The sequence below is a fragment of the Myxocyprinus asiaticus genome, chromosome 23 (assembly GCF_019703515.2).
Source record: "Myxocyprinus asiaticus isolate MX2 ecotype Aquarium Trade chromosome 23, UBuf_Myxa_2, whole genome shotgun sequence".
NCBI lineage: Eukaryota > Metazoa > Chordata > Actinopteri > Cypriniformes > Catostomidae > Myxocyprinus > Myxocyprinus asiaticus.
In genome coordinates, this window is record NC_059366.1 from 38,772,174 (window position 1) to 38,797,585 (window position 25,412).

General features: G+C 37.3%; 1 protein-coding gene across 2 annotated transcripts in view; it reads right to left on the minus strand.

Moving 5' to 3' along the window:
* LOC127414062 (lysyl oxidase homolog 4-like) overlaps positions 1 to 25,412 on the minus strand; it is a 47,870-nt gene that overhangs the window by 20,288 nt on the left and 2,170 nt on the right. For both annotated transcript variants that reach the window (XM_051651768.1, XM_051651767.1), the window contains 5 exons: positions 24,409 to 24,734; positions 23,508 to 23,722; positions 11,181 to 11,219; positions 8,557 to 8,770; positions 5,563 to 5,743 (listed from right to left, as the gene is read on the minus strand). In XM_051651768.1, the coding sequence (XP_051507728.1) occupies positions 5,563 to 5,743; positions 8,557 to 8,770; positions 11,181 to 11,219; positions 23,508 to 23,722; positions 24,409 to 24,734 (975 nt within the window). The remainder of the gene's footprint in view (positions 1 to 5,562; positions 5,744 to 8,556; positions 8,771 to 11,180; positions 11,220 to 23,507; positions 23,723 to 24,408; positions 24,735 to 25,412) is intronic.

The following is a 25,412-nucleotide window of genomic DNA, read 5'->3' on the forward strand; positions in this document are numbered from 1 at the left end:
CTAAAAAACAACTAGTGGAATCACTTTACACAGTATTCGCTAATAAACTGGATGGTAATTTCAGATGATGAAAGTAGGCACCTTATATTTGACAGCTGCTGTCTCCAAAAATATGAACACTGAAATATGAACCAGATTTTGTTCAATAGAAGAACTTATTTTGGCAGCACATCAAAAGTTTTTTAACCTCAAAAGACAACTTCAATAGTGGTTCTCAACTGGTGGATTGCTACTAATGATAGACAGATACAGAATATCAGACTAATTATCAATAATTAACCTTTTCAAGAGTAGGGTCTAAATTCCCCTCAGTGCCCTCTGGAGTGAGTTATTTTTGCACGTGACACTGCACAGCCGGTAGAGGTGGGCAGAGTGTAGGGGAGTATTTTTTTTATTTATTTAATTTAATTTTTGATTTCTTGTCTTGTTTAGTAAAAATAAAATACTGTGTGTAATATAGTAAACATGTGAACAAATATGTTATGTCTGCTGTACTGTATTTGTTTTATTTATTTTGTTTTTATAGCTGTAAAAAACAAATGAACAAATAATATCAGCAGTCCGGTTTCCCTATATGCACTGCACCTGGCTGCATGCATCGGATAATCATGCTTGATCAGCATGTTTTCACTGTGAGTATACTGGTTTTAAACTGTTATCGTGGTGCTATTGTGATAGTTTGGCTGTCTGTTTCAGGAAACAAACATATTATATGCCTGAAAAGACTGTTTGAGTTGCTGTTTGTGTGAATGAAAACCACATCTGCACTTAATAAGCAGACATGGCTGTGTGCATGGGAAGATCGCATTTTGATATGATGGCTGTGCATATACAAGCTGTGAACTGTTATCGTGGTACTTTGGTGACAAGTTGGATGAATTTATATAAAATAAACTTATTCTGTGGTTTAAAAGACTGTATGAGTAACTGTTTGAACAGCTTGTAATGTAACTGGCTGTTGCAGAAATACATATATGGGACACTACACTGCAGAGCCCAGTTATTAAGTGTCGGTACATATGAAAGGGTTAATCGGCTGATATTTTGCCATTTTGCAAGTTTTGGCATTGGCTGATAACTTCTCGGTTACATGAAGCGCAACCCTGGTTCCCTGAGTGGGAATGAGATGCTACGTTATCACATTGGGACACACCCTGAGTGTCACATGGTCTGAAGCCAGTGTGTTACACAATCACGGCAATTTATTGGCTGATGGTGCTTAAGCGATGCCCCTAAGGAGCTACGTCATGGGCTCCATAAAGGTGCTCGCTTTCGCAAAATCAAGTCAGATTTTCTGTTCTTCGATGAACGATTTTGTCTAAGCCCATTTTTGTTCCAGCGATTCATGTCGAAGCGAGGATTATTAATCCTTGCTTTTGACTGGCGAACACATAAGGAAATCATTTATACAGCGTAAATTCCAGAGCAATTTGAATGTGTTGTTTTCCAAACATTACAAGGGGACAGCTGTGCATTTCGAGGCTCGCAATCAGGGCGTGTCCCAATGCGATTACACAGCTCGAGTTCCCACGAAAAGGAAACGTGTTTGCGTAAAGGGAGCCAGCTGGGATCCCGCTCGGTGCGGGTTGAGCAGGAACGGTTACAGTGGTGCCGTGACCCGGATGGGAGTGAGGTTTAAGGGGGTGAGTGTAAAGGGAGCCAGCTGATACATGATAGCTGTGCAGTATGTGTAAACCTCACTCCCCTGGCCTCAAGAGGCGCACTATTGACTGATGCTAGAGGCCTTCTCGTTAGTGCCCCGCCTCCCATGCCGGCTGATGCCACTCGAAGCGGGTAGAGCAGGGCCGGTTACATTTGCTTGGTAGATTAACAGAAGCGTTTACTTTTCCTTGTGTCAGTTCCAAAACCTACCAATAGATTTATCAATGGATAGTTTAGCTTTTATAGCTTATTTTTTTTTCATTTCAACTTTATGCAAATTTGAGTAAATACTACATAAAACAAGTGGGGTTTTTTTTCACTGTTGAAATTTTGTGTGCATTCGATTTGCTATTGTTAAACTGTATAACGTTACTGGCATTTATTTCAGCCATCTTGCTCTCTAGATATTGGTATCGGTATCTGCCTTTAAAAAAAAACCTGGTAGCACTTTATTTTACAGTACTGTTCTACATTTTCTTACTATATAATTACAACAACTTTAGTAATTACTAGGGATGTGCCCGAAGCCGAATACCTTATTTGGAAAGGCATGAATAATGACTTCAAAACGAATAATGGATTAATCCGAATTATATAAAAAATATATGCATGACTGATTATCCAAGAGGCACAAGGATAAAGTGACATTTTAAATAAACATATACAAAATTACAAAGATTTATGAATCTGTGCAGCCAATATTTCTAAAGCGTAAGCCTTATGAATGAAAATGCGCACGTTGTGATTTCAGATCGGATGGGCGTGGTCTTAACTCCTTTTGTGGTCTCTGTTAATTGTGCGCATCTGGAGCTTATCAAGTGTATAACTAAGATACGACATTATATACACTTTCCACTTCTTGAAATTTCTTTGTTAATGTATCACACGTTTCATACGTAATTCCCATGTATTCACGTATAGCCTAAACCTCGCGATGTTAAATTCCTGACCTGAAGTGATGATTTCCCATCGGAGCTCGTCTATTCGTCTTTTAAAATTGACCACATTTATGTCCACATCAGTGATTAAGAAAATTATCGGAGGTTGGTGTTGTTGAACACAATGTGTTTTGTGCAGAGAGTTATTGACTGCAGAGAGCATGAATCCATTAAATTCAAGAGACATTTGGAAACCGAACACTCAAACTATAAAGACAATGTATAACTAAAGAGTCAATTTTCCTATTCGGCACATGTAATATTAATAATTTGGCTTATTGTTGGGCCTATACAGTTCATGGTAATAGTAATACATTTTAATTTTTGGTTTTAAGGACGTTTACCTGAATATGATAAAACTAGTCCTGAAGCAAACCTAGTTGAGAGAAACTGAACTCCTGCATATGCATTTGACACCTAATGTGTAAAATGCAGCTCCTGAATTTCAAGTCGTTATATTCTCATTCGGTGGTGCAGTACAGCCCATTTTTCAAAGTATCAGTCTGCAATAACAATGTAAATGCTTAAAAGTCTTTGGCCCCACCATGACCTGCTTCACTGGAGCAACAACGGACCACAGATCAGTTCAGAACATCCCAGAGAAGTCAAAACGGACCCCTTAAATCATCATTAGCCATAAATCCTTTCACTTTTTTTGCATCAATATTTTTTTTAACCTTATAAAACACCATCTATGAATTACATCTCATCTGCACTATAAAGTATACCTTGCAATATAGTAGCTATGTTTCATCAGAGCAAGATCGGGAAGTCTTCAATAAACTGCTATAGTCATTGTTTCTCTTTGGCAGTGTAATTATCCCAAACTGTCAGAGTGGGCAGGTGCAGCTCTGAATACTGATCAGTGGAGAGCCTGTCATTCTCAGCCAAAGTAAACTCACATGCAGTGTGTATTTGAACTGAACTGGGAACCACAGAAAGTTCAGGGAAAGTTCCTCTGCTTAAAGCATTGTCACAGCCACAGAATGCATGTTTTGCACCTGGACAGTGTGATAAATATAAACATATGACAAAAGCAGGGGCGTAGAAACCATTATAACTGAGGGGGACATGTCCCCACACTTTTAGAAACAACTACATTTGTCTCCAGGGTCATTCCTACAAAAGAAATCCAATGATTTTGCACTTATTTTTGTCAAAGATGTTTGACGTGCAGTTTTGGGGACATGAGGAAATGACACAATGCAATAGTTGAAAAGGATTTCAGTTATTCAAAATTTAACTTTTAAGCCAACAGAACTGTATAACATCATAAATAGTCTTTATTCTTTTTAGCAACCCTATCAAACTTGTAATCGGGTGAAATAAATCAATATAAATACCACTTGTACTGGGGACTTAAATGCCACCAAATCTATACATACTATACTCTACAACAGAGGTGCTCATTACATCGATCGCAAGAGAACTATTGATCGATCTCGATAACAGGTCAAAAGGGAAATAGTTGTGTTGATTCCCTCGCTTTTACGAGCTTTGGCTCCGAGAGAGCTCGTGGTAAAGCAGATATGTGCCTAAACGGTCAAATACTTGTAAAAATACTGCCAAAAATGCCCAACGTTAACAGTGGGACAAAAAACGTATTTATATCAAAATGTCAGACTTTGAAGTAGCCTAAAAATTTTGCCTAATAGACCTGCTGCTGATAAGTATGTTGTTAATATTAATCAAACAAGAAAACAAATAAACCACTCACTGCTCTTGGCTTGATAAATCGAGTAGCTTTAAAAAGTATTAATGGAATATAATAAATCAGAAAAGACAAGTAGCTAGTAGTTTTATGTTACATTTAATTTCATTCTGAATGTTTACTTCAACACTTGATAGGCTATTGCTATAAACATTTTTAAAGCTGCTAAAAAGCATTGTTTTCTTTGAATTTCTTTTGTTGTTCTGTTGTTTTTTATTTGTTTGTATGTATTGGTTTTATTTTTATTGCTTACATCATTAAAAAATAAGTATTATTATTTGTTGTGGTATCAAAATAGGCATAGAGAATTGTCAAATTTCACTACCAACTATGTATATACTGTAGTATATTTGTGTATGGTAGATCTGTCTATAATAACATGAAAAAGATCTAATTCCATAGACCTGCTATGCATATAAACAATGATATTGTTCTTTAAATTTTCCATGTTTTTTGTTTGGCTATTATATTGAATTTAGATTAATTGTAATGGTTATTTTTATGGCATATGTGACACAAGCTTCTGAAATTGTTAAGTAAAGATCATATTTGATACCATCATTAAGGATTTTTATTTAATTTTTTTAATTCTTTGGTTCTGGCTGATTGGAACAATGTTTGAAATGTTTGACAGTCATCAAATTATATGATAATTATTTTGTTTAATATGAACATTTTCATTCATACATTGTTTCTACATTGTAGTTGTAATTATGAAAGTTCTGTCATAAAAAAATGCTGATGTTTCTTAAAAGTTCAGCTGATATGCTTTCTTTCAAATTATTTGACATATTCTTAAAAACATAAAACTTGTTCTAAAAAAATTATTTAAAACTGTCATATTGTAAAGAGAGGCTGTTCCTACGCCCTTGGATAAAAGTATTTAAAACATCTTCGTCTCTGTGTCGCCCCATAGTCAGCTTGTGTATTCAGCTGCAGACAGGCATATCCAACAGATAAGCATGGCTTACAAATGCTTCTCTGGAATCTCCTAGATATCTTCAGTGTGGCAAACTCAGCAAGAACTTAATCATCTGAATTGTTATGAGTCACCTTCTTATCAAAAATGAAATGAAAATGCTTTTATTGAAATGTAATGGTGTTGTTTGTCCTTTTGTTGCATAACAGCAGTGGAATATTTAGTGGAATAAATAACAGTATCCGGGTTTGGAGCAACATAACTGTGAGAAAATAATCAAAGAATATACATTTTTGGGTGAACTATTCCTTTAAGTTCAAACTATCTCTCACCTTGACCCATGTACGCCCCAGTAAGAGCCTCTTTGGCAGTGCCAAATCCCAGCTCTCTACAGAGCACGCTGGCTGAGATACGGTCCCACAGGTGGTCAACCACAGTTCCCCACTTTCCCTCACGCAGAACCTCGACTCTGCCTTCCCCTAGACGTGGCCCTGCCTTCAAACGCACTGGTAGCTATGAGAGAAGACAAAAAACACAAATAGGCAAGTTTTAAAGGTTAAAATGATTTCATCTCTGCACTTCATGGCTTGCCAACTTAAATTTGCAGTCCTAAATATGTTTCAAAGAAACTGTCTGGCATGAGACTGTTGCTAAGTACTGGGTCTGAATAGCAAGCTTAGTATGAAAAAAGTGTGTTTTTTGGATAAAATGTATATATTAGACTGAATCTTTATTAATAGGCAGATGCTATTTGCACCCTGGTGCAAATAATGGTATATGCTATTTACACCCCTGAGCAAATAGTGGCAGAAATTATTTGCACCCCAACCCTGGTGCTAATAGTGTCAGATACTATTTGCACCCATATTTAAATACTAACATATAGTATATGGGCATCACTGCAGTGTGTTTATTGTGTTTATTTAGAGTCCCACAGACACAGTACATTAACCCCTACCCCTAAACTTAACCTTAACCTTACCTCAGAAAAAAACAACCTTGGTTTTACTACTTTGTTACTAAATTAACCATGGTTACTATATTACCACCATATTACTGTGCATGGTTAATTGCATAAAAACTATGGTTTCTGCCAAAAAACATTGTTACTACAATATTAGTAGGCTAATACAGTGATGCAATCCACACACAAGCGATGCTGAGCTTCAGGAACGAATGCGATCGACAGACCCCGCCTCCAGATCAAACTCTTCTCTGCATTCCTCGACATTCACCGTGACCAAATCACTGCGATGAAATCAACATTTATATTCATTTTTATCTATTATTTTAAGTAGTATTAAAGGAAATATTAAGAGTGGAAACAGGAAATCGGATGGGGAAAAGAGTGGGATAAACGCGGAGTCGAACCGAGGTTGCAAGTACAACAGTACACATTCGCACACTGTCTTTACACACCATGACACCTATTGTTTAGTTTGTTGTATATATTTGTGGTTCCACCAGACTATTGGGGTGCAAATAGCTGACAGTGCTATACACTAATGCTACAGGTTTCGTACAGATGCTTCAAAGTTAAATTCAAGGTCTTTAAAGCACATTTTTATTAGTTTTCAAGGACTATGCTCGAGATGTCATTAAAACAAATTATTTTTGTTCATTTTAAATAAAAATATTTTAACCATTCAGTTCATTTATTTTTATAAATCACCACTTATTACAAGTACAACAATGAGCATCTTTAACTACATATTTTCACAGTAACAATTCTTGGTTCATTCATGACGAAATTGATGTGCAGTTGTAGTGTGCTCCCTTAAAACGCACTTCGCTTTCCAACAAAAGTGAATAACTGGGTCCGTAAACAGTAGTCCATATGACTCGTGCTGTGTTCCATGTTTTCTAAAGTCACAAAACAGATTTATATGAAGAACTGACCGAAATTGCAAATGGGTCATTCTTTAAAAAATTTGACTTTCCAACTTACAAAACATTGAAATTTTCCATTTAGTTCAGTTTTTGCCTATAAACGCCGAGGGTAAACATTCTGTAACATGTTGACATTAATTTTTATTTATAAAGGACAACTTGGCTGTTGCTCTTTATTTTATTATTTAATTTTGTTTCACGAACTAAGCAAGTTAACACTAAGTTAACACTAACGAGGGTTAAGTGGGTTACAACACCACATTTTAAGGGTTCAATGGGGTACAACACCAAATATGTTTGTGTGAAAATATTAGTTAAAATGTGAATAACTTTTTAACATGCTAGAATCACTACATGCATATTTAAGCAGCCTCTGAACTTAAACCTTAAAAATTATTTTCTACAACTTTTTGTATTTAATTTTTTTTTTTAAACATAAAAAACCCCCCAAAAAAACAACAATGTCCCTTTTTTTTATTTCATGTTATTGATTTTCAATAACATGAAATCAAGGGACAAACATTATTTTTAAATTATTAAAATTATTAATAAAAATTTTGTTTTGCTTTTTTGCACATGTTCGGCCTTGCACTAATGCTTTTATTAAAATATGTACAAAATAAATACACAAATAACTTTACATGTCATAGAAGTGGTGTACCAGATGAAGGGAACAAGGATTTTTTTCAGGCAATTAACAATTTCAAATACATTTTCAAAAAAATTTGCAAAGCAGAGTCAAGCCATTTCATATCATTAAAGGTTAGGTTATAAAATTATATATATATTGACCCAAATGTTGTCAGAAATAACCTATTTTGTGAGACACAAAGCTTTCTTTACAGAAGGGGGCACTAGACGGCTCACAACACTGAATCCTCCACTGATCTGCATTCAAATCATTCAAAACGTTTTACATCTCATATAATTTTTTTCACTCTGGAGAGTAAATTGTAATTAAAACTGATAGTTGCAAGAATTCATATGTGTTAAATCCACAACAGCAGTATCTATAAAATATATATTTTTTAAATCCTCCAGTAACACTTGATTGTGATTGGCCCACTCTGAACAGCGCTGCCAAAAGTAGCAGGTGCCACGTGACTGTACCGTCTATGCGCTGCCTGCTTCAGCAGTGGTCTAGTGGTCTGTCGTCGTGTTTTTCCGAAAATAAATAAATACATTTCATTTATTAAATGATTTAAGCAACGTATTTTAAGATTTTCTATAATTCAAGAACTGTTTAAGCACCTCTTGGTAAAAATAGCTATTTTCAAGGGTTTTCCAGGACTTAAATTTGAAAAAGCCAAATTCAAGTACTTCAAGCACTTCAAGCACCTTGTACGAACCCTGGCTATTTACACCGGGGTGGAAAACTGTCTAAAAAAAATCTAAAATAAATAAATGATTCTCTTTTTTTGTGTTTTAAGTGTTACCTTGACAGGGTGAGGGGCCTGGGGTTGCCCAGAGGACATACGAGCAAACTGGGGTCCTGGTACACAGCGGGCCACAGCATGACGGCCATTCATACAGGGGGTGGGGCTTCGGTGGATTGACAGCTGGGCATGACACTCAGCCAGGCTGGGCTCTGTGCCCAGACAATGTATTTTTTCAACCCAGAATCCCTTCTTTTTAGACACTTGACTCAATCTAGGAGACAAAGAGAGTCAGCAAGAGTCAGAGTTGTAGGTCGCACCTTTAAGATATATGTATATAGCATATATGTAACATAAACACTAATGTATATGTAGCCGATGGGTTGTAAAGAATCAACACAGGATACAAAAATATCTTTTGGGGTTTTATTCTGATGGCTGTTTCTAAAAAAGGAAAAAAACAGCGGTCGATGGGGCCGTATATATATATATATATATATATATATAAAAAAAGAATAAAGAAAATACAAAAAATGAAATATGGAGAGCCACGTGACGCCATGCGAAGGGCAGACGTGTGAGAGACAGCTCTGCACACTTTGCTAATTTTGTTTATTATTTTCATGATATAATCCGGAGAAATTCGATACACCCAGTTACACATTTACTGTTTGAAGTAAACATGGCAAAGAAGTCAAAATCCTCAGGCTCTGGAGACATTAAAAGACACTCATGGGTTCAAGATGAAAGCCCAGACAAGCCTGTGGACCGGGGACTCGATTTGGGTGGTGCGGCAGGAGAAGGAATCCAGCGTCAACTGTCCAACATGTCAGTGATGTTGACAAAGGTACTTGCGGACTTGGAGGATCTCGCTGTAATACGTCGATCGATTACGGCGATGGGCAAAAAATTCTCTGAGCTAGTCACAAGAGTGACAGATGTTGAAAAACGAATCGATTATTTGGAGTTATCAGAGAGGGAATTAGCCGCTAATCCGCCCACGACCAAAGTTGATTTGGAACGTGTTCTTGAAAAGCTTGAAGATCTTGAGAATAGAACCCGTAGGAATAACATTCAAATTGTTGGAATTCCTTAGCATGAAGAGGGCAGAGATATTGTGAAATTCCTTGATGAGCTCTTCCCGAGTCTGCTTGACATAACAGGCCACAAGCTGGAAATCGAGCGAGCTCACAGAGTCCCAGCTCAGAGATCTGCTGAGGGAGAAAGGCCCCGATCGATTTTGGCCAAATTTTTGAGATCATCCAATAAAGGTCTCGTGTTGCGCCAGGCCAAGAGCAAAGGAAAGCTTTCTTGGAAGAATTACAATATTTTCTTGTTCCCGGACTTTGCGAACTCGACAAGAGAGAAACGCGATCGGTTTAAGGAATGCAAGAAACTGAGAATAAACACCAAGGACGGCAGCAAAGTATTTACATGTCCCAATCAGGCAATGTCTTTTATTGAAACAATGGGTGAGTAACCATTGGGTGTTTTTCTTGTGAGTGGATTGACTCACTGTACATACTCTGGCTTTCGGAGAAAGCTGGGCGCCACTTTTGTTTCTTTTTGCGTTGGCTCCGCAGAGCGGCTGGAGTTTGTTTTGTTAAATAACATTACTTCGGGACAGTTATGGATTAATCTGTCAGTTCCTTGTGCTTATGCCTCCTGTTGGCTGGAGTATGATTTGTGGAGTATTTTTGTGGGACATTGGAATGATTATGTCATCTGCTGCACTCATCAGCTGGCTCACTGAAGATTCGCTTGTCTGACCGAGGAAACTGAATGGCTTTATATCGGCTGGAATTGGTTTTGTTAAGGAACACACTTTCAAGACAGTTCTGTGAATGTGTCTAAATATTCTTTGTGTTTATTCTGCCTATTGGCTGGGGTTTGTTTTACAAAATATTTGATGTTATGTAATTTTGGCTTACAAATTTGTGAGGCAAAATTGAGTAATCCGATGGCAAAGTTGTAGCGGGGGCTCTCGTAGGCGTACATGGACTCTTTGAGTTTAGAGGGATTGACGTCGGTTGGCGCTTTCGTGCGCGGGGTTAATGTGCACGTTTTTTTTTTTCTGTTTTGTTCGGGAGGAAGTTCAGGGTTTATTGTTGCATTAATGTTGAAATGTGGTCTTCATAATTTTGTTTTTGGCACATAATTTATTTTTCTATTATATCAAAATGATTTCAGGAAAAGGAATTATTATATATATATGCATATATATATATTTTTTATATATGTACATATGTGTGTCTGTTTGATTTTTATTTCTATATATTTACTTATGTTTGACCACAGGGTTGTTTTTTGGGGGGGTCAGGGTTGGGGAGGGGGAGGGGAGGTTGTGGGGTTTAAATGTTGATTTTATATATATATATATATATATATATATATATATATATATATATATATATATATATATATATATAATTTTATATATAAAACGCACATACGTGTGTAACACGTGAGAGTACCGGAAAGCAGGTTTCGCAAAACTCTGGTTATTAAAGGGGCTACATCCAATTTATGACTAGTTAAATTACATGCAGTTTCTCCATTGGCTACATATAAGTATGGAAGGAGAAATATACATGAGTGGCCCATCGATCAGAAAATGAGTGTCACCTATTCCGTAGTTTTTCTTATTACATAAAGGAACTGAAAGAAAGGGGAACTGATTTTACCTGGTTGTTGAATCCTTGACTTTTTTATCCCATATTTTTCTGTAAAAGAAAGAAGTGAACAGCATTTTTAAAAAGTTGAAAAAAATACACTTTATTATGCTATTCACCCAGACAAACTTGCAAAAATAATAAAATAAAAATAATATTACATGGTTTTTTTGTTTTTTTTCACCCAATTTGGAATGCGCTTTTAAGTCCTCGTGGTCGCGTAGTAATTCGCCTCAATCCAGGTGACGGAGGACAAATCCCAGCTGCCTTGTGTCTGAGACCGCCAACCCATGCATCTTATCACGTGGCTTGTTGAGTGCGTTGCCAGGGAGACATAGCATCTGTGGAGGCTTCATGCCATCCACCGCGGCATCCACGCTCAACTCACCACGTGCCCCACCGAGAACGAATCACATTATAGCGACCACGAGGAGGTTATCCCATGTGACTCTACCCTCCCTAGCAACCGGGCCAATTTGGTTGCTTAGGAGACCTGGCTGGAGTCACTCAGCACGCCCTGGGATTCGAGCTAGCGAACTCCAGGGGTGGTAACCAGCGTCTTTTATCACTGAGCTACCCAGGCCCCCAATAATATTACATTGGTAATGGTAATGGTATTAATATAAATTTACATAAAACAAGTCATAGACCACATAAGGTCTTGTCTTAAGCAAGTTGTGAGAATAAAAACTTGTTGTTCCAGGTCTTGAGCGGCTCATTAACATCTTTATTTCAGGATAAATCAACAGTTAAAACCTTTATGTATACACTCTGAAAATATTTATTGTGAGGCTTGATTGAGTTTAAATATGACATAGTTAAAAAAATAGTATTGCTATTATGCTATAATAAAAACTGATTGCACACAGACATAAACATCTAAGCACATACTGTACACAAATGTTTTAACTTTAATCTACCACTAAATGGCTTTCAGAAATGTTGATTCTATAAACAGATTTTTCCACTGGCATGAGTGAACTCACAAGAGCTCCAGCTGACTGGAGCACTGAGGAAAGCAAGAGAAAGAAAGAGAGGGAGAGAGATCCATCCGTCCATGAGAGCATCTACAGCTAATGCACTTGTAAACACAGTGACACATTATATTTAAGTAAGGGTGTGTAATTTGTTTTGATGCTAAATAACTTTAATGTTGATAGACAACTAAGTAAGCCATTGGTAGGATGATTTCCCAAAAGGTGTAACTGTTGCTCTGATATCAAAACATTGTATTTTTTGTTTGAGCCCAGTTGCCCAGCACAACAATACTGGCTCATCCAATTACTTGAGCTGGGGGTGGGACTATCTGTTTGCTCAACCAATGGAAGACTGGGGAGGGTTCAGGAAACCTGTTTGAAAACAGTTCTTATTTTTGCAATTGCATTTGGTGCCATTAGTGCCACATGCTTCACCTTTAAATAAGGACTAAATAAAATACAAAATTGAAAGTGTAAATTAAATTTATAAAACAGAATCAACATTTTCTTCTCTCCTGATTTGTCTAAAGGAATGAAATTCAAGGAAGTATATCAGTCAACAGAAAAGAAACCAAAACCAAATGTTGTGTGGGTTTTCCAGTTTAATTGCCTCATACAATATTCACAATGTTTCTACCATATGACACTCTGTTCCTCTCTAGTAACTCTCTACCACTTCAGAACTTCAGTATTTTTGTCTTATTTTTTGGTATCTAAACATCCTTAAAACAAGAAATTTTTTTTTTTATTGAGAATCAGAATTATATTAATATAATACGTTTTTTTTTTTTTGTTTGTTTGTTTTTAAAGATAAAGATAATTAAGTAGGGTTTATCCATAAAGAAAAAAACTACTTGTCTTTTTTTCCCTACCCAATTGGCAAAGAGTTTTTCCTTGTTATCAGCATATCCCCCCCCCCCCCCTAAATTTTGTTAGTAGACAAAACATCTTTTGTGATTTTGCTTCTTAAGTAAATGTGTCTTTTTTAAAGGATGTTTAGATAGTTTTATTAGAGAAAAAATACTCAGTAAGAAAATATTTTTTGCAGTGTATCTGTGTAAATATCCAGACTATAATTCAGTAAATATATTCCATAAAGCTTAGGGGAATGATATAGGACCTCTGATCCTTTGTTATCTTTGTTTCATAAATGAATGAATTTTTCGCTGTAAAAAATAAAAATAAAAATCTTAATTTGGAATTATTTTCTTTTCTTTTTTTTTCAGTAAAAATATCTAAACATCCTTAAAACAAGCTAACATTTTGAATATTTGTATCCGTTTTATACACTTTTATACAGATGGCTTGAAGAAATGGTCAGAAAGATAAAGTTGAAGTGTCCCTCAGACAATAACTGTTGTTGTTTTTTGTTTTTTTTACGTTTCTTCTGACAGTATCTGAAAATACTAAAATACCCACGTGCTCATGTAATTAGTCTTAGAGTTCCACTCTTAGTTTTCTGCTGAACCAAGAAAACGTAATGATAGAGAAGGCTGGTTTGTTTGGAGACAACAATCATGCCACTGTTTTAAGCATTAGTCATTACACAAATATCCACAGTCTTTTTCTCTCTCAGTAGATCTCAGTCAACATACTGTTTAAGCATTTATTTAAGCAACGAGGGGACCAACAAGGATGTTGATCCAAGAATAACGTCTTCCTTGGCAAAATCACGATTAGCATTTCACATCATATGTTACTTATTATTATGTTTTTATCATTGCTGGAACGCTGTATTGACCCATTAGCAGTGAGGAACGGAACTATTCATTAAAAAAAATTTTTTTATAACATTATATATAAAATGTATTTTAAATGTAATCATTATTATGACTATTTCCTATATTTTATGCTCGTCATATACTTGGATTATAGCCGAATCTGTCTTTGATTAGAAGAAAAACTATTTTGTCTGCTCTTGTGCAATTTATGTGAAACAAAATCTCTCACACCAGACCAGACCACACAAAACATGTCAGTAAGTTTTGCTCCAACAACTTAAACTTGATCAGATTTGTTGATTAAGGTGCTCCACTTTCATTGGACTAAAAATAAGAAGTTTAAACCCTGCCAATAAATGGCATTGTGGTTTGCAAATATCACAGCACAAAATCCATAAATATGGAGGGTGATTTTTCTTTCTATTGGTAGTCTGATTGAAGCACTGCTTTGTGCAAACAGATTCTAAGAAGTTAAATTACTATACCACATTTTTAAGACATAAGTCTTAGGAGAATTGAGCCTGATTGTGGCTTAAATCTTTAAATTTCCTTGGTGACACAGACAGAGTGTGTCCTGCTGACACAGCAGCCAAAGGGTGCAGCTATAATTGTAATCTTTCCTTCCCTTATTCGCCAGAAATGTGGAAATCTTCTGAGCGGCCCAACATTTAATTAAAGCGTCTCCAGTGCAGGATCCAGCAGAGAGCGTGTGCGGGCGGGACAGCTCGTGATCTCCGAGACGCTGAGTGGGCGCATGAGGAATCGCTCTTATGTACATCTGCCAAGTCTGATGCTCTGTGGAGCCTTTACAAAATGCACGTACGACATGGTGAGGTCAGGTGCTGGGCGAGCTCACTGATGAGAAGGAGCCAAATGGAGATTCCCTGGATAGTAAGCCACAAAAGCCGCGGCCAGCTTTATAAGCTCTCATTTAAGTTCAAACATCATCTTCATGTCGCTGTTTGTGGCATGTCTTTGGATCATGCATAAGTAAAAGCTCGCGTAGCTGCTCCTGTGACCTCAAAATTAGAGTAGAAACCCTCAGATAACATTAACCTGTCATCAGTCTTATCTGCTGGGTGAAAAATGTTTTTTTTTAAAAAGCTAGAATCCTGCCAGAAATCAAACGGCCACAAAAAATAGTTGCTCAAGGCTCAAGCACATTTACCCGGACACACAATTCTGGTATGGTAGACACATATCACAGAGCAGAGAATAATGAGCAAGAGCCACATATAACACGTATAGCGCACGCTCCAAAACAAACCTACAACTAAAAAAGCTTGAGGACCGCAGACCCATAAGATTAAGGTGGTGCTTTTTATAACAAGCACATGGTTCAACATGCCAACATACCCTAAACTTATTCAAATGGTGGGAATAAAATAGTTGTGCTGTGAGTGTGGTTACTCAAAAATACCTCTGAACCGCAGCGACCTCCACTAAGAGGAGCAAAATAAGGCAAAGATGAAAAGGAAGTGACAAATGAAACAGAAAAGCAAGTAGTAGCCCAATTATATTTATTTACTATATCTAGGGTGGCCAGACATCCCGTTTTTCCCAGGACAGTCCCATATTTAAGCACTTTTTCTAGTGTCCAGACTTATTCTGAAAAAAATCGTGTTTTGTCCCGTATTTCCCCTCTCCTAACATTTCTCTATCGCCTATGCGGCTTTCTCAGTCACGTGAGTATTCTAATCAAATGTAGCCAAGGATAAGGCTTGTAAAACCAATAAAATTACACCGTGTTATTTGAAGTACATGACTGGATTAAACTATCCAATCTTAATCCCCTATCAATAGATGTCCAGTTAGTGAACTGATTGAGTATGTTTGAAAGAGCACACAGATGAATGTCAAGGAAGCGTGCATGTACATTTAATGAGGATCTTCAAAAAGATTTCACATTTCTGAAAAAGGAGTCACAGGCAGAGCCTAGTAAAGTGCAGTGTTGTATAAAGTATCCATCTGTCATACTTGAGTAAAAGTAAAGATACCTTCATGGAAATTGACTCAAGTAAAAGTTAAAGTAGCTCATGAGAAAACGACTTAAGTAAAAGTATTAAAGTAACTGATATTAAATTAACTTAAGTATCAAAAGTACAAGTAAATTGCTAAAAATACAGAACAGGGACCGGTTGCACCAGCTCTGCGTAAGTTAAAACTTAGCCTAGCTGGGGTGGGGGGGGGGGGGTTTGGGTAGCTCAGTGGTAAAAGACGCTAGCTACCACCCCTGGAGTTCGCTAGTTCAAATCCCAGGGCATGCTAAGTGACTCCAGCCAGGTCTCTTAAGCAACCAAATTGGCCCGGTTGCTAGGGAGGGTAGAGTCACATGGGGTAACCTCCTCGTGGTCGCTATAATGTGGTTCGTTCTTGGCGGGGCGTGTGGTGAGTTGAGCGTGGATGCCGCGGTGGGGCGCATGAAGCCTCCACACGCGCTATGTCTCCGAGGCAACTGGGATTCATCATCTGCCACCCGGATTGAGGCGAATCACTACATGACCATGAGGACTTAAAAGAGCACTGGGAATTGGGCATTCCAAATTGGGAGAAAAAGGGGAAAAAATCAACAACAAAAAAAACATAGACTAGCTGTGGTGTAAATGGGCACTAAGTCACAATTTACGCACTACTAAATATTTGAGCGTTGCACCATTTGGCTGACAGGCGTCAATCATTTCGACATACATTATGATGTTGACATTTACAAGAGAGAGAGAGTGAGAGAGAGAGAGAGAGAGAGAGAGAGAGAGAAAAAAAATTTACTTTTAAGCGGCTCTTCAGCATGAAACCAGTCTAACGGTGCAGTTTTCAGGGTGTCACCCAGTGTCAATTTTCAACAAATTCAAAATATATATAGGATATTAAAATGAATAAATGTCTGTTTTTCCAGCCTGTTGTATTAGTATTTATTTATCACCACTCATTTATTTTAGATACAGTTCCTATAATATTGTTATTTACATAGGGCAAATATACTATTTATCAAATCCATACACATCCCAGATGTGTATGACATTCTTTCATCTGCAGAACACATAAAAAATGATTTTTAGAAGAATATTTCAGCTCTATAAGTCAATTCAATGCAAGTGAATGGTGGCCAAACATTTCAAGCTATAAAAAGCACATTAAGGGTACGTTTACTCGGAAAAGTTTTTCCTTTGCGTTTTTGAAAAGTTTCACGTACAGATGACAACGTTGTCAAAACGATCCCCGTTCACACGGATCCGTGAAAAAGACTAAAAACGCTGTATTATGCATGCCAGGCCAGTAGTTGGTGATGTCACTTTGTAAAGAAATGCTATGCACCTGCGCACATAAGCCTTGAATACAAACAATGAAGATGGCGAAAGCATCGAGCAATTTTGTCTGGATGGACGATGAGGTTGCTTTATTACTACAACTACTTTGCTGGAGAAGCACCAATAAACTCAAAATCTTGAGCAGCACAAACACAGTTCTGTAGTCCACCATTGTAATTTTGAATGTCTCGCACGTTGTTTTGAAGTGCTCGCGCGCATGCCTATAGACTGAACACTAATACGCGTGCACATGACGTCATCGTTTTCACAAATTCGCATTTTTGTATGTTTACACGGAGATGATAACGGCATTGTTTTCAAAAACTTGCACTTTGAAACTCGTTTTCAAAAGTTTGCGTTTTCAAGCCCCAAAACGCCATTGTTGTGTAAACGAACAGCCAAAACGCATAAAAAGTATTCCGTTTTTAGTTGAAAACTCCTAAGGGAGCATAAAGTTATCCATACTACTACAGTGGTTAAATCCATGTCCTCTGAAGCGATTCAGTTGGTTTTGGGTGAGAACAAACCTCATTTTCACTGTATATCTTGCCATTGCAATTTCTAGGCACGATCATGATTTCAAGCTTGATTTCACTTTCTAGTGCTTGACGCATGCACAGAGCCCTAGATGGCGCTATAGGAAGTGTAATCGAGCTTCAAATCCTGATCGCAAAGGAGACTGCTAATGTCAAGATTTATAGTCAAAAAAGGAGTTATATTTTGGTCTATTCTCACCCAAAACCAATTGAATCCATTCAGAAGACATTAACTACGTTTCCATCCAAGGATTTTTTTGCGAAAAAAGTTTTAGCGCATCAAAATAAAGCTGATAGAAACACAAATTATCGCTTAAATTTCACAAGTGTCGACATAATATTTTTCCATTTAACTCTAGCGCATAAACTCTATGTCGATACTTCAAATGTCGCGAAAAACTGGTTTGGAAAAACTTTTTATCTAGAAAATTGGCATTAACGCAAAAATATAGTGTCACATGACAGAATTTATGAAGTGTTAATCATGACGATATACATCCCTGAAAGCCAATTTATTGTACGTGATTATGGATTGATCTTAATGGCATATAGATCCAATGCTGCAAACACATCTGCGTCATGACACTTCCAAGAGTGCCAACACAAATATCTCATATCATGCACATGGACAAGTGCATGGAGAACAAATTAATGGCCACTGTTTGTGATTAATCGCGGTAGACATCCGTTTATTAATTAAAGTTGCTTTTTCACACCATTCAGAATAGTAGACGGCAGTCATGGAATTAGTCCACAATACAAAAAACATATCATTTCTGTGCACAAAGATGTTTTAAATTAAAAATAAATACACAATACTAGGAGGAAAACATCAGTGTACTTTTTTGGAACAATAACTTATAACCCAATTCTATCAAATTATTGTTTAGCTTACTTTTGAAAAAATGCCAGCAAAATTCCCTGTATTAAATTTAATAAATTACCAAACGAAAAATGCATTCAATTAAAAAAATAAATTACCAAACGAAAAAAATTCTATTTTTAGACCTATATATGCCTTTTTTTTTACACAAATTTAAATTAGCCATACCCTGTTCTGTAGATGAATAAAGTCATTTTCTACACTTCAAGACTATAAACTATCAGAACTATTTGTCCAATGAGTTCACTTTCAGAAAACCAGATTTTGAACCTTTTAAAACTTTAAAATATTTTAAATCTAACCCTCTTTACCTCGGATCGCATTTGCTGAGCTTCTTCAGAAAATGTAAATTGCATTATGACGCTAAAATTAATTTGAGATGATAATCAAGTTCAGTTGGTCGTTAAAAGTTGCTGGACAAATATGCGGGACATAATGCAGTTGTGATGGCAATGCTTTAGATTAGATGATTGTTCAAAATAGCCTATTGAATATCAGGAATGTATCATATGTAAACCCTGATATTACACAGCATCAGTTTTTCTTTCATAGCTGTGCACACAGCATATACACATCGATGGATGGTCCTTATACTAAGACCGAAAGTTTCCCCCATTACTTGCTGCAGGTTGCCAGCTTGAACAGGGCCATGACGATTCGATTTCGGGTCGGAACTGATGGCAACCTGCGACAGGCGCAACATCAGGACCAATATTACAGTCCTATCAGAAGAGCAACTGTTCCCTTTTGATTGCAAATCCTCGTCTTCTGATTGCATTCATTTGTGAAATTAAAATAACAGTTAGCTGGTTAATTTTAATGAATTGTCTCAATACTCTCCCCATTTTACCAAAACTTCTGAGGAAAAAATTAGGGACATCTGGGAGGCAAATTAGTGATAAACACACATTTCTGAATGGAAACGGCTTAAGGGCAGATTTATTTTGCGCTAAACCAAAACTTATGCGACAAAGTGTTTTTTTTTAGGCATGATGTCATCACGCACACCATTTTTATCGATAAAAGGCCATTTGAATGGAAACAGGCAGAAGACGCCAAATTTCGCAATTTTTACTTTGTCGATAACAAAATAGCGCGAAAAGTGGACGGAAACTAGGCTACTGGTGAAACCACTGGAGTCTTATGGATTACTCATGTGCTGCATTTATGTGCTTTTTGGAGCTTCAAAGGTCTGGCCACCATTCACTTCCATTGAATTGACCTACATAACAGCAATATTCTTCTGATAATCTTTTCTTGTTTGTGTTCTGCAGAAAAAAATGAAAGTCATACACATCTTGGATCGAATGAGGGTGAGAAAATGATGAGAGAGTTTTCATTTTTAGATGAACTATCCCTTTAATGGAGCATTCAAGTCACATCAGAATTATCACATTTATGGGATGAGTGTAAATGAATGCCACAGTCCATAAAAACTGGAACATTGAAGGAGGCAGTTGAGTCATATTAGTGACCAGAACAGAGACTTGTGAGGGTGGGCCCTTTTCATTTGGGCCAATAAGCAACCACCCAGAACACCCTGGCAACTGCATAGAAATGTGCTGAAAAACAGTTAAAACAACTTAACAACAGCATAGCAACCTAACAACCACCTAGAACACTCTGTCAACTGCAGAGCAATGTGCAAAAAACACAGAAAATAACTTAGCAACAGCATAGTAACAACCTGGCAACCACATACTGTAGCAATGCGCCAAAAGATATCACCTTGACAACTGCATAGCATGCCCTAGCAACCATCCAGAAAACCCTAGTTACCACATACTGTAGCATAAATGTGCTACAAAGCAAATATAACACTTTAGCAACCACCAGAAAACTAGTTTTGCTTAGGCAAAGACCATTCACATCTTCATAAAATATAAAAATAAATATTGCTGGACATTTTCATGAGCGCTGGTTATTATTCATACACATCATACCTTGTTTAAATGTAAAATGTGAACGCATGTGATTGACTTTTATATGAACAGGTCTCCTGGAAAGGCGGGAGACTGATCGCAAATAACTTCATTATTCAAAAGATTTTATAATGTTTAAGCCTAAACTTATCAAAATAATTAGTCAAAAAGAACACAATTTTAAACTACCTTGAGCAGTTTCTTGTCTTCCCCAGAGGAGACAGACGACAGAATCCGTAATCTTGCGCGCGCTTAGCTTGTGATTTAGATTCAGATTCGTGATTCTCAAATGAATCATTAAGACCACTTTTTGAATCTTTTTTGTTCAGTTCAAAGGAATCAAATTTAAAAGATTCGACTCAAATTATTCTTTCAACGAATCACACATCACTATTGCTGATCTGCATGTATTTTTGCACGTACAGCCGTTATTGCTTTAATTCTTTTTTTTTTTTTTTTTGTGGTGTTCAGTCGCAAAAGTAACGAAAGGCTCTGGAGAAATTTATTGGAGTAAAAGTATCAATTTTCTCTTCAGAACGTAGTGAAGTGAAAGTAAAAGTCCAAAGAAATATTTATACTCAAGTAAAGTACAAATATTAAAAAACTGTACTTAAGTACAGTTACTAAGTATTTGTACATTGTTACTATACACCTCTGGTAAAGTCAGGGGTGAGATTTGTGGAGCTCGCTTTTCCATCACACATGGAGGTCGCACCGACATCGCACAGCATGTTCATTCAAAAAAGCATGTGGATGCTGCTAAAAGTAAGTGTGCCACAACAAGTGTTAGCGATTTTTTTGTGAAGCAAGTTCAGAATCTGACAAGGTGCACGCAAGTGAAGGACTTTTTGCTTATCATTCTGTTGTGCACGGCCATAGTTTTCGGTTGGCTGACTGCAATGCGAAATTGATCAAGAAATTGTATGATCCGAAATTTTCTTCTGCCCGCACCAAATTTGAAGCTGTCATATGTAACGTACTCGCTTACGGTAGGTAGATAGGTAGGTAGGTACGTAGACAGATAGCAATCTGCTCTTTACCTATTTAAAATACATATACATGTACGTATCATGCAGTTGTTGACTGTGCTGCTTAGTTGGCCAAGATAACATTACAAGTTGGTTTGGAATACTATTTTTTAGGGAAAATATTCTGTGAGGTGGCAGAACAATGTCAAGGGTGGTAATGGCAATAAAACCATTTAACAAGCTGAAACTCTCTCCAACAACAGAAACTTTGAAAGTTTTAAACTGATGTCTCTCTACAATAACAATCAGCAGAGATATTAGACTTTTCACTTAGACCTAACCGTGTGAGAATAAACTGTTCATTTTGGTAAAGCTGTGGTCCAGATAGCATCAGTAGGTTTGAAAGATCTTTTAATCATTGCTTAAGTGCTCAGGTTTGTGAAAGGTGCCTGAAGAACAGAGATATGGGAAACAGAAGTGCTATTCCAGCAAATAGAGTAGGTCAATCTTTCACTTTCTCCCTCATACAGAGAAAAATATCTTTCTGTTCTTAGATATTAACTTTTACATACACTGTACTGAAGATATGATTCCGGTGAATGTCATGCTCATAAAATCTGGTGTGGTCAACAAACAATCTCCAAAAAAAGTCTAAGAATGAGATGAGTCACTGAAGAACAGGTACTGTTCTTTATATTTCCACAATAATTTCAATTAAAAACAATGAGTATGGAGTGGTATTTTCATCACTGTCATGAAAATATAATTAATGGTCATCTGTTTAAACATCCCTCTAGCAATTGTAAAGGAATAGCTAGTGTTTGTAGGGATTGCAGCACCATATTTTGGAATGATGATATGCCTATACCCATGTCTTGTATTGTTGTATCATCTGTTTCAGTTTTATTCATCCCTAAACAGCACGTAAAAACAAACAAATATATTTGCAATGGAATTGCAGACACTTTTAGTCTAAGTGGGCAGTTCTTGGCCAGAATAAGCTGCAGAGTGGACCAAACTTTATGGCACAAGTCAAAAGTCTATCTACAGGTGTGTCCCAAACCGTACACTTCTGCACTATTCTATGTCATTTTGTAGTGAAAGTAGTGTGAATAGTATATTTACCCTGAAAATGCAACAAAAAGAAGTGTACTGTAAGTACTCTGTGGCAGGGCGGAGGGCGGGTCAGGGCTGGGCCGTGATTCTGCACACCCGGCCCCTAATCAGGCTGATCAAGCCCGAGAGGGATAAATGAGACTGGAGATGGCAGTTCGACAGAGAGAGAGTTACGGGCAGCTGCCCGGCATGTGTTTGTCTTTTTGTTTAAGTTCATCATTAAACTTTATTTATATTGTCAAGCTGGTTCTCGCCTCCTCCTTTCCCAATTACCTTGTTACATACTCAGATGATGCACTTTTTCAACTGTTAAAACGGAGTGAGGAATGTTCGTGCACTCAGAGCTTGCGGTTTGCCGTACATAGCGGAAGGGGTGGAGTTACCTGGCTGCATTGCTGGTCTGACAAAACAGTTGTAAATAATGAAGAATGTAGCAGCTAGAGAAAATTCTGCAAAGACAGCACCTTGCATATGTAAATTGAATGCTTTACCATCACACCACACTGTGTGAATATGTATGTTGTTTGAGATACAAGTGTTGAACTGAGGTCCGCTAATGCGCTAAAGCTAGCGGCAACACATCACATGCGCTTGAAACGTCACCTGTGTCAGCTGTTAAACGGCGAAAATGTTTAATTTGGGACAATACAACACTTCATACACAAATTCATACACTGCGTGGTTAAGTGCATAGTATGTTTTGTAAATGCATAGTGTATAATGTGTTATTTGGGACACAGCTTAAATGAGAATAGGACACCCTGTACTAACACAAAAAAATACTTCAAATGTTAGCCAATAACAGGCAATTAGTGCAAAATGTTGTGTTTCAAGATAATATTTCAGGACTAAACAAGAGAAACCAATCCCAAGGTACACATTGCAATGTTCAGTAGAAGAGCAAGACTCACTTGTAGGTGTTCGTGTTGGGCTGCTCTGCATCAGGAAAGCCAAGCATCCCACATATGACTCTGCTGCTGTTCAAACTCCAGCCTTTATCACACACCTGCCTCCATCTCCCAGCATGCTTAACTTCCACCACACCTTCTGTGACAAGGGTGCGCCTCTTTGTAACCATCAAGATCGGTCGGAGACGGACTTCTTCAATTCTCACCTTACTGGCAGACTAGAGGATCAGAATAAGAATGCCAGAAATGTATGTTAACAAAATAATGATTCTAAATGTCAGGATCAACCATCCATTGACCAATTGTACTGTTAACTACATTTTTATAAAATACACATCCGAGAGGGACATAAGAGTATTTCTAGATGGACCTGAAGACAGGATTTCTTAATAATTAAATCTGACTGTATGGATTAGGTTTTTAACACTGAGGGCCCTAATCAACAGATTACACCAGGATTGGTACTGGTTTTCCTCCACAAAATAAAAATTAGGATTTGGATTTAGAAATTGGATTGGGAAAAAATGCCAAGAGTTGGGAGCAGGGTCAGATTGGGAGTTGTGGGTTCATTGTTAGGGTAGCTCAGGTTAGGTTAGGGTTAGATATAGGGATAGGGGTTTTGATTTAGAAGTTGAGGACTGAGATTAGGGAGTAGAAATTAAGACCAGTGTTCAGGATTAGGGTTATTTGAAAGGGTTAGTGTCAGGGGTTGGGGCTCAGAGATCAGGTTTAGAAAATAGGGATTAGAGTTGGGGTTTTAAGATTAAAGGTTGTTGGTTAGGGTTGGCCACAAACACAGGGTTATAATCTGTAATATTATTTGTAACATAACATAAAATACAATGCAACATGGATTAGTCGTAAGCATAGGGTTAAGTTTACTGCACTCCCATCCACTGCTTACCGGATCATGAAACTGCTGTCTGGAGAACTGATCCCATCTTGTTTGATCCTGTGAATGCCCATTGCCTTGTCTGAGATGTGCAGGTGACCTTGAACTGGAATAAATGTCCTGCCAATGGTTCGAGGTGACAGCGTTTGTTCTGAGAGCGATAGTGTGCCCTCTTCTGGAGACTCCAGGATGCACTTGGTCCAACCTTCTCTCTGGACTGCAGACCACCCCCAGGTCCTCGGAATGCTTGCAGTCATGAATGCCCCACCCGTTCGACTTACAGTCTTTTAGGGTTTTCTCTGTTCCCTCACACCTCACATTATCCATCCAAATTTGGCCTGTGACAGATGTTGTACTTTACAAATGCACTTAAAAGGATAGTTTACTCAAAAATGAAAATACTGTCATCATTTACTGACCCTTATGTTTTTACAAACCAGTATGACTTACTATCTGCTGTGGAACACAAAAAAGGATCTTGGAGAGAATGTTAGTATACTTGCATTGCATTTTCTTTCTCCATACAATGAAAGTGAATGGTGAATGAGGCTAACATTCTGCATAACATTTTCTGCTGTGTTCTAGAGAAGAAAGAAAGTCACACAGGTTTAAAATGATACGAGGGTGAGTGAATGATGATAGATTTTCCTTTTTGGTTGAACCATTCCTGAAAATGATGAAATGTTTATGTAAAACAGTTATGTATATGTGTGCTGAGGGAAATAAAATCAAAACAGTTACCACCAGCACCATAAATACACATCTTTCCAATAAATTATACATAATACATAGACATAAAGACGAAGTCTGCAGACTTTATATATATTATACAAGTTAATAGGGACATGGGAAAGAAGCATCACAATCAAAAGATTACAGTATAGCTCTCGTGAAGTTGTCTGAAGGGGTTGTTTTAGTTTTAATGTCAGCATTGTCTTGCCAACTAACTGTTACACATGCTTCGGTTTAGTGGGTTTCTTTATAGCCATCTTAAAGGGAAAATACAGGGAGGGATT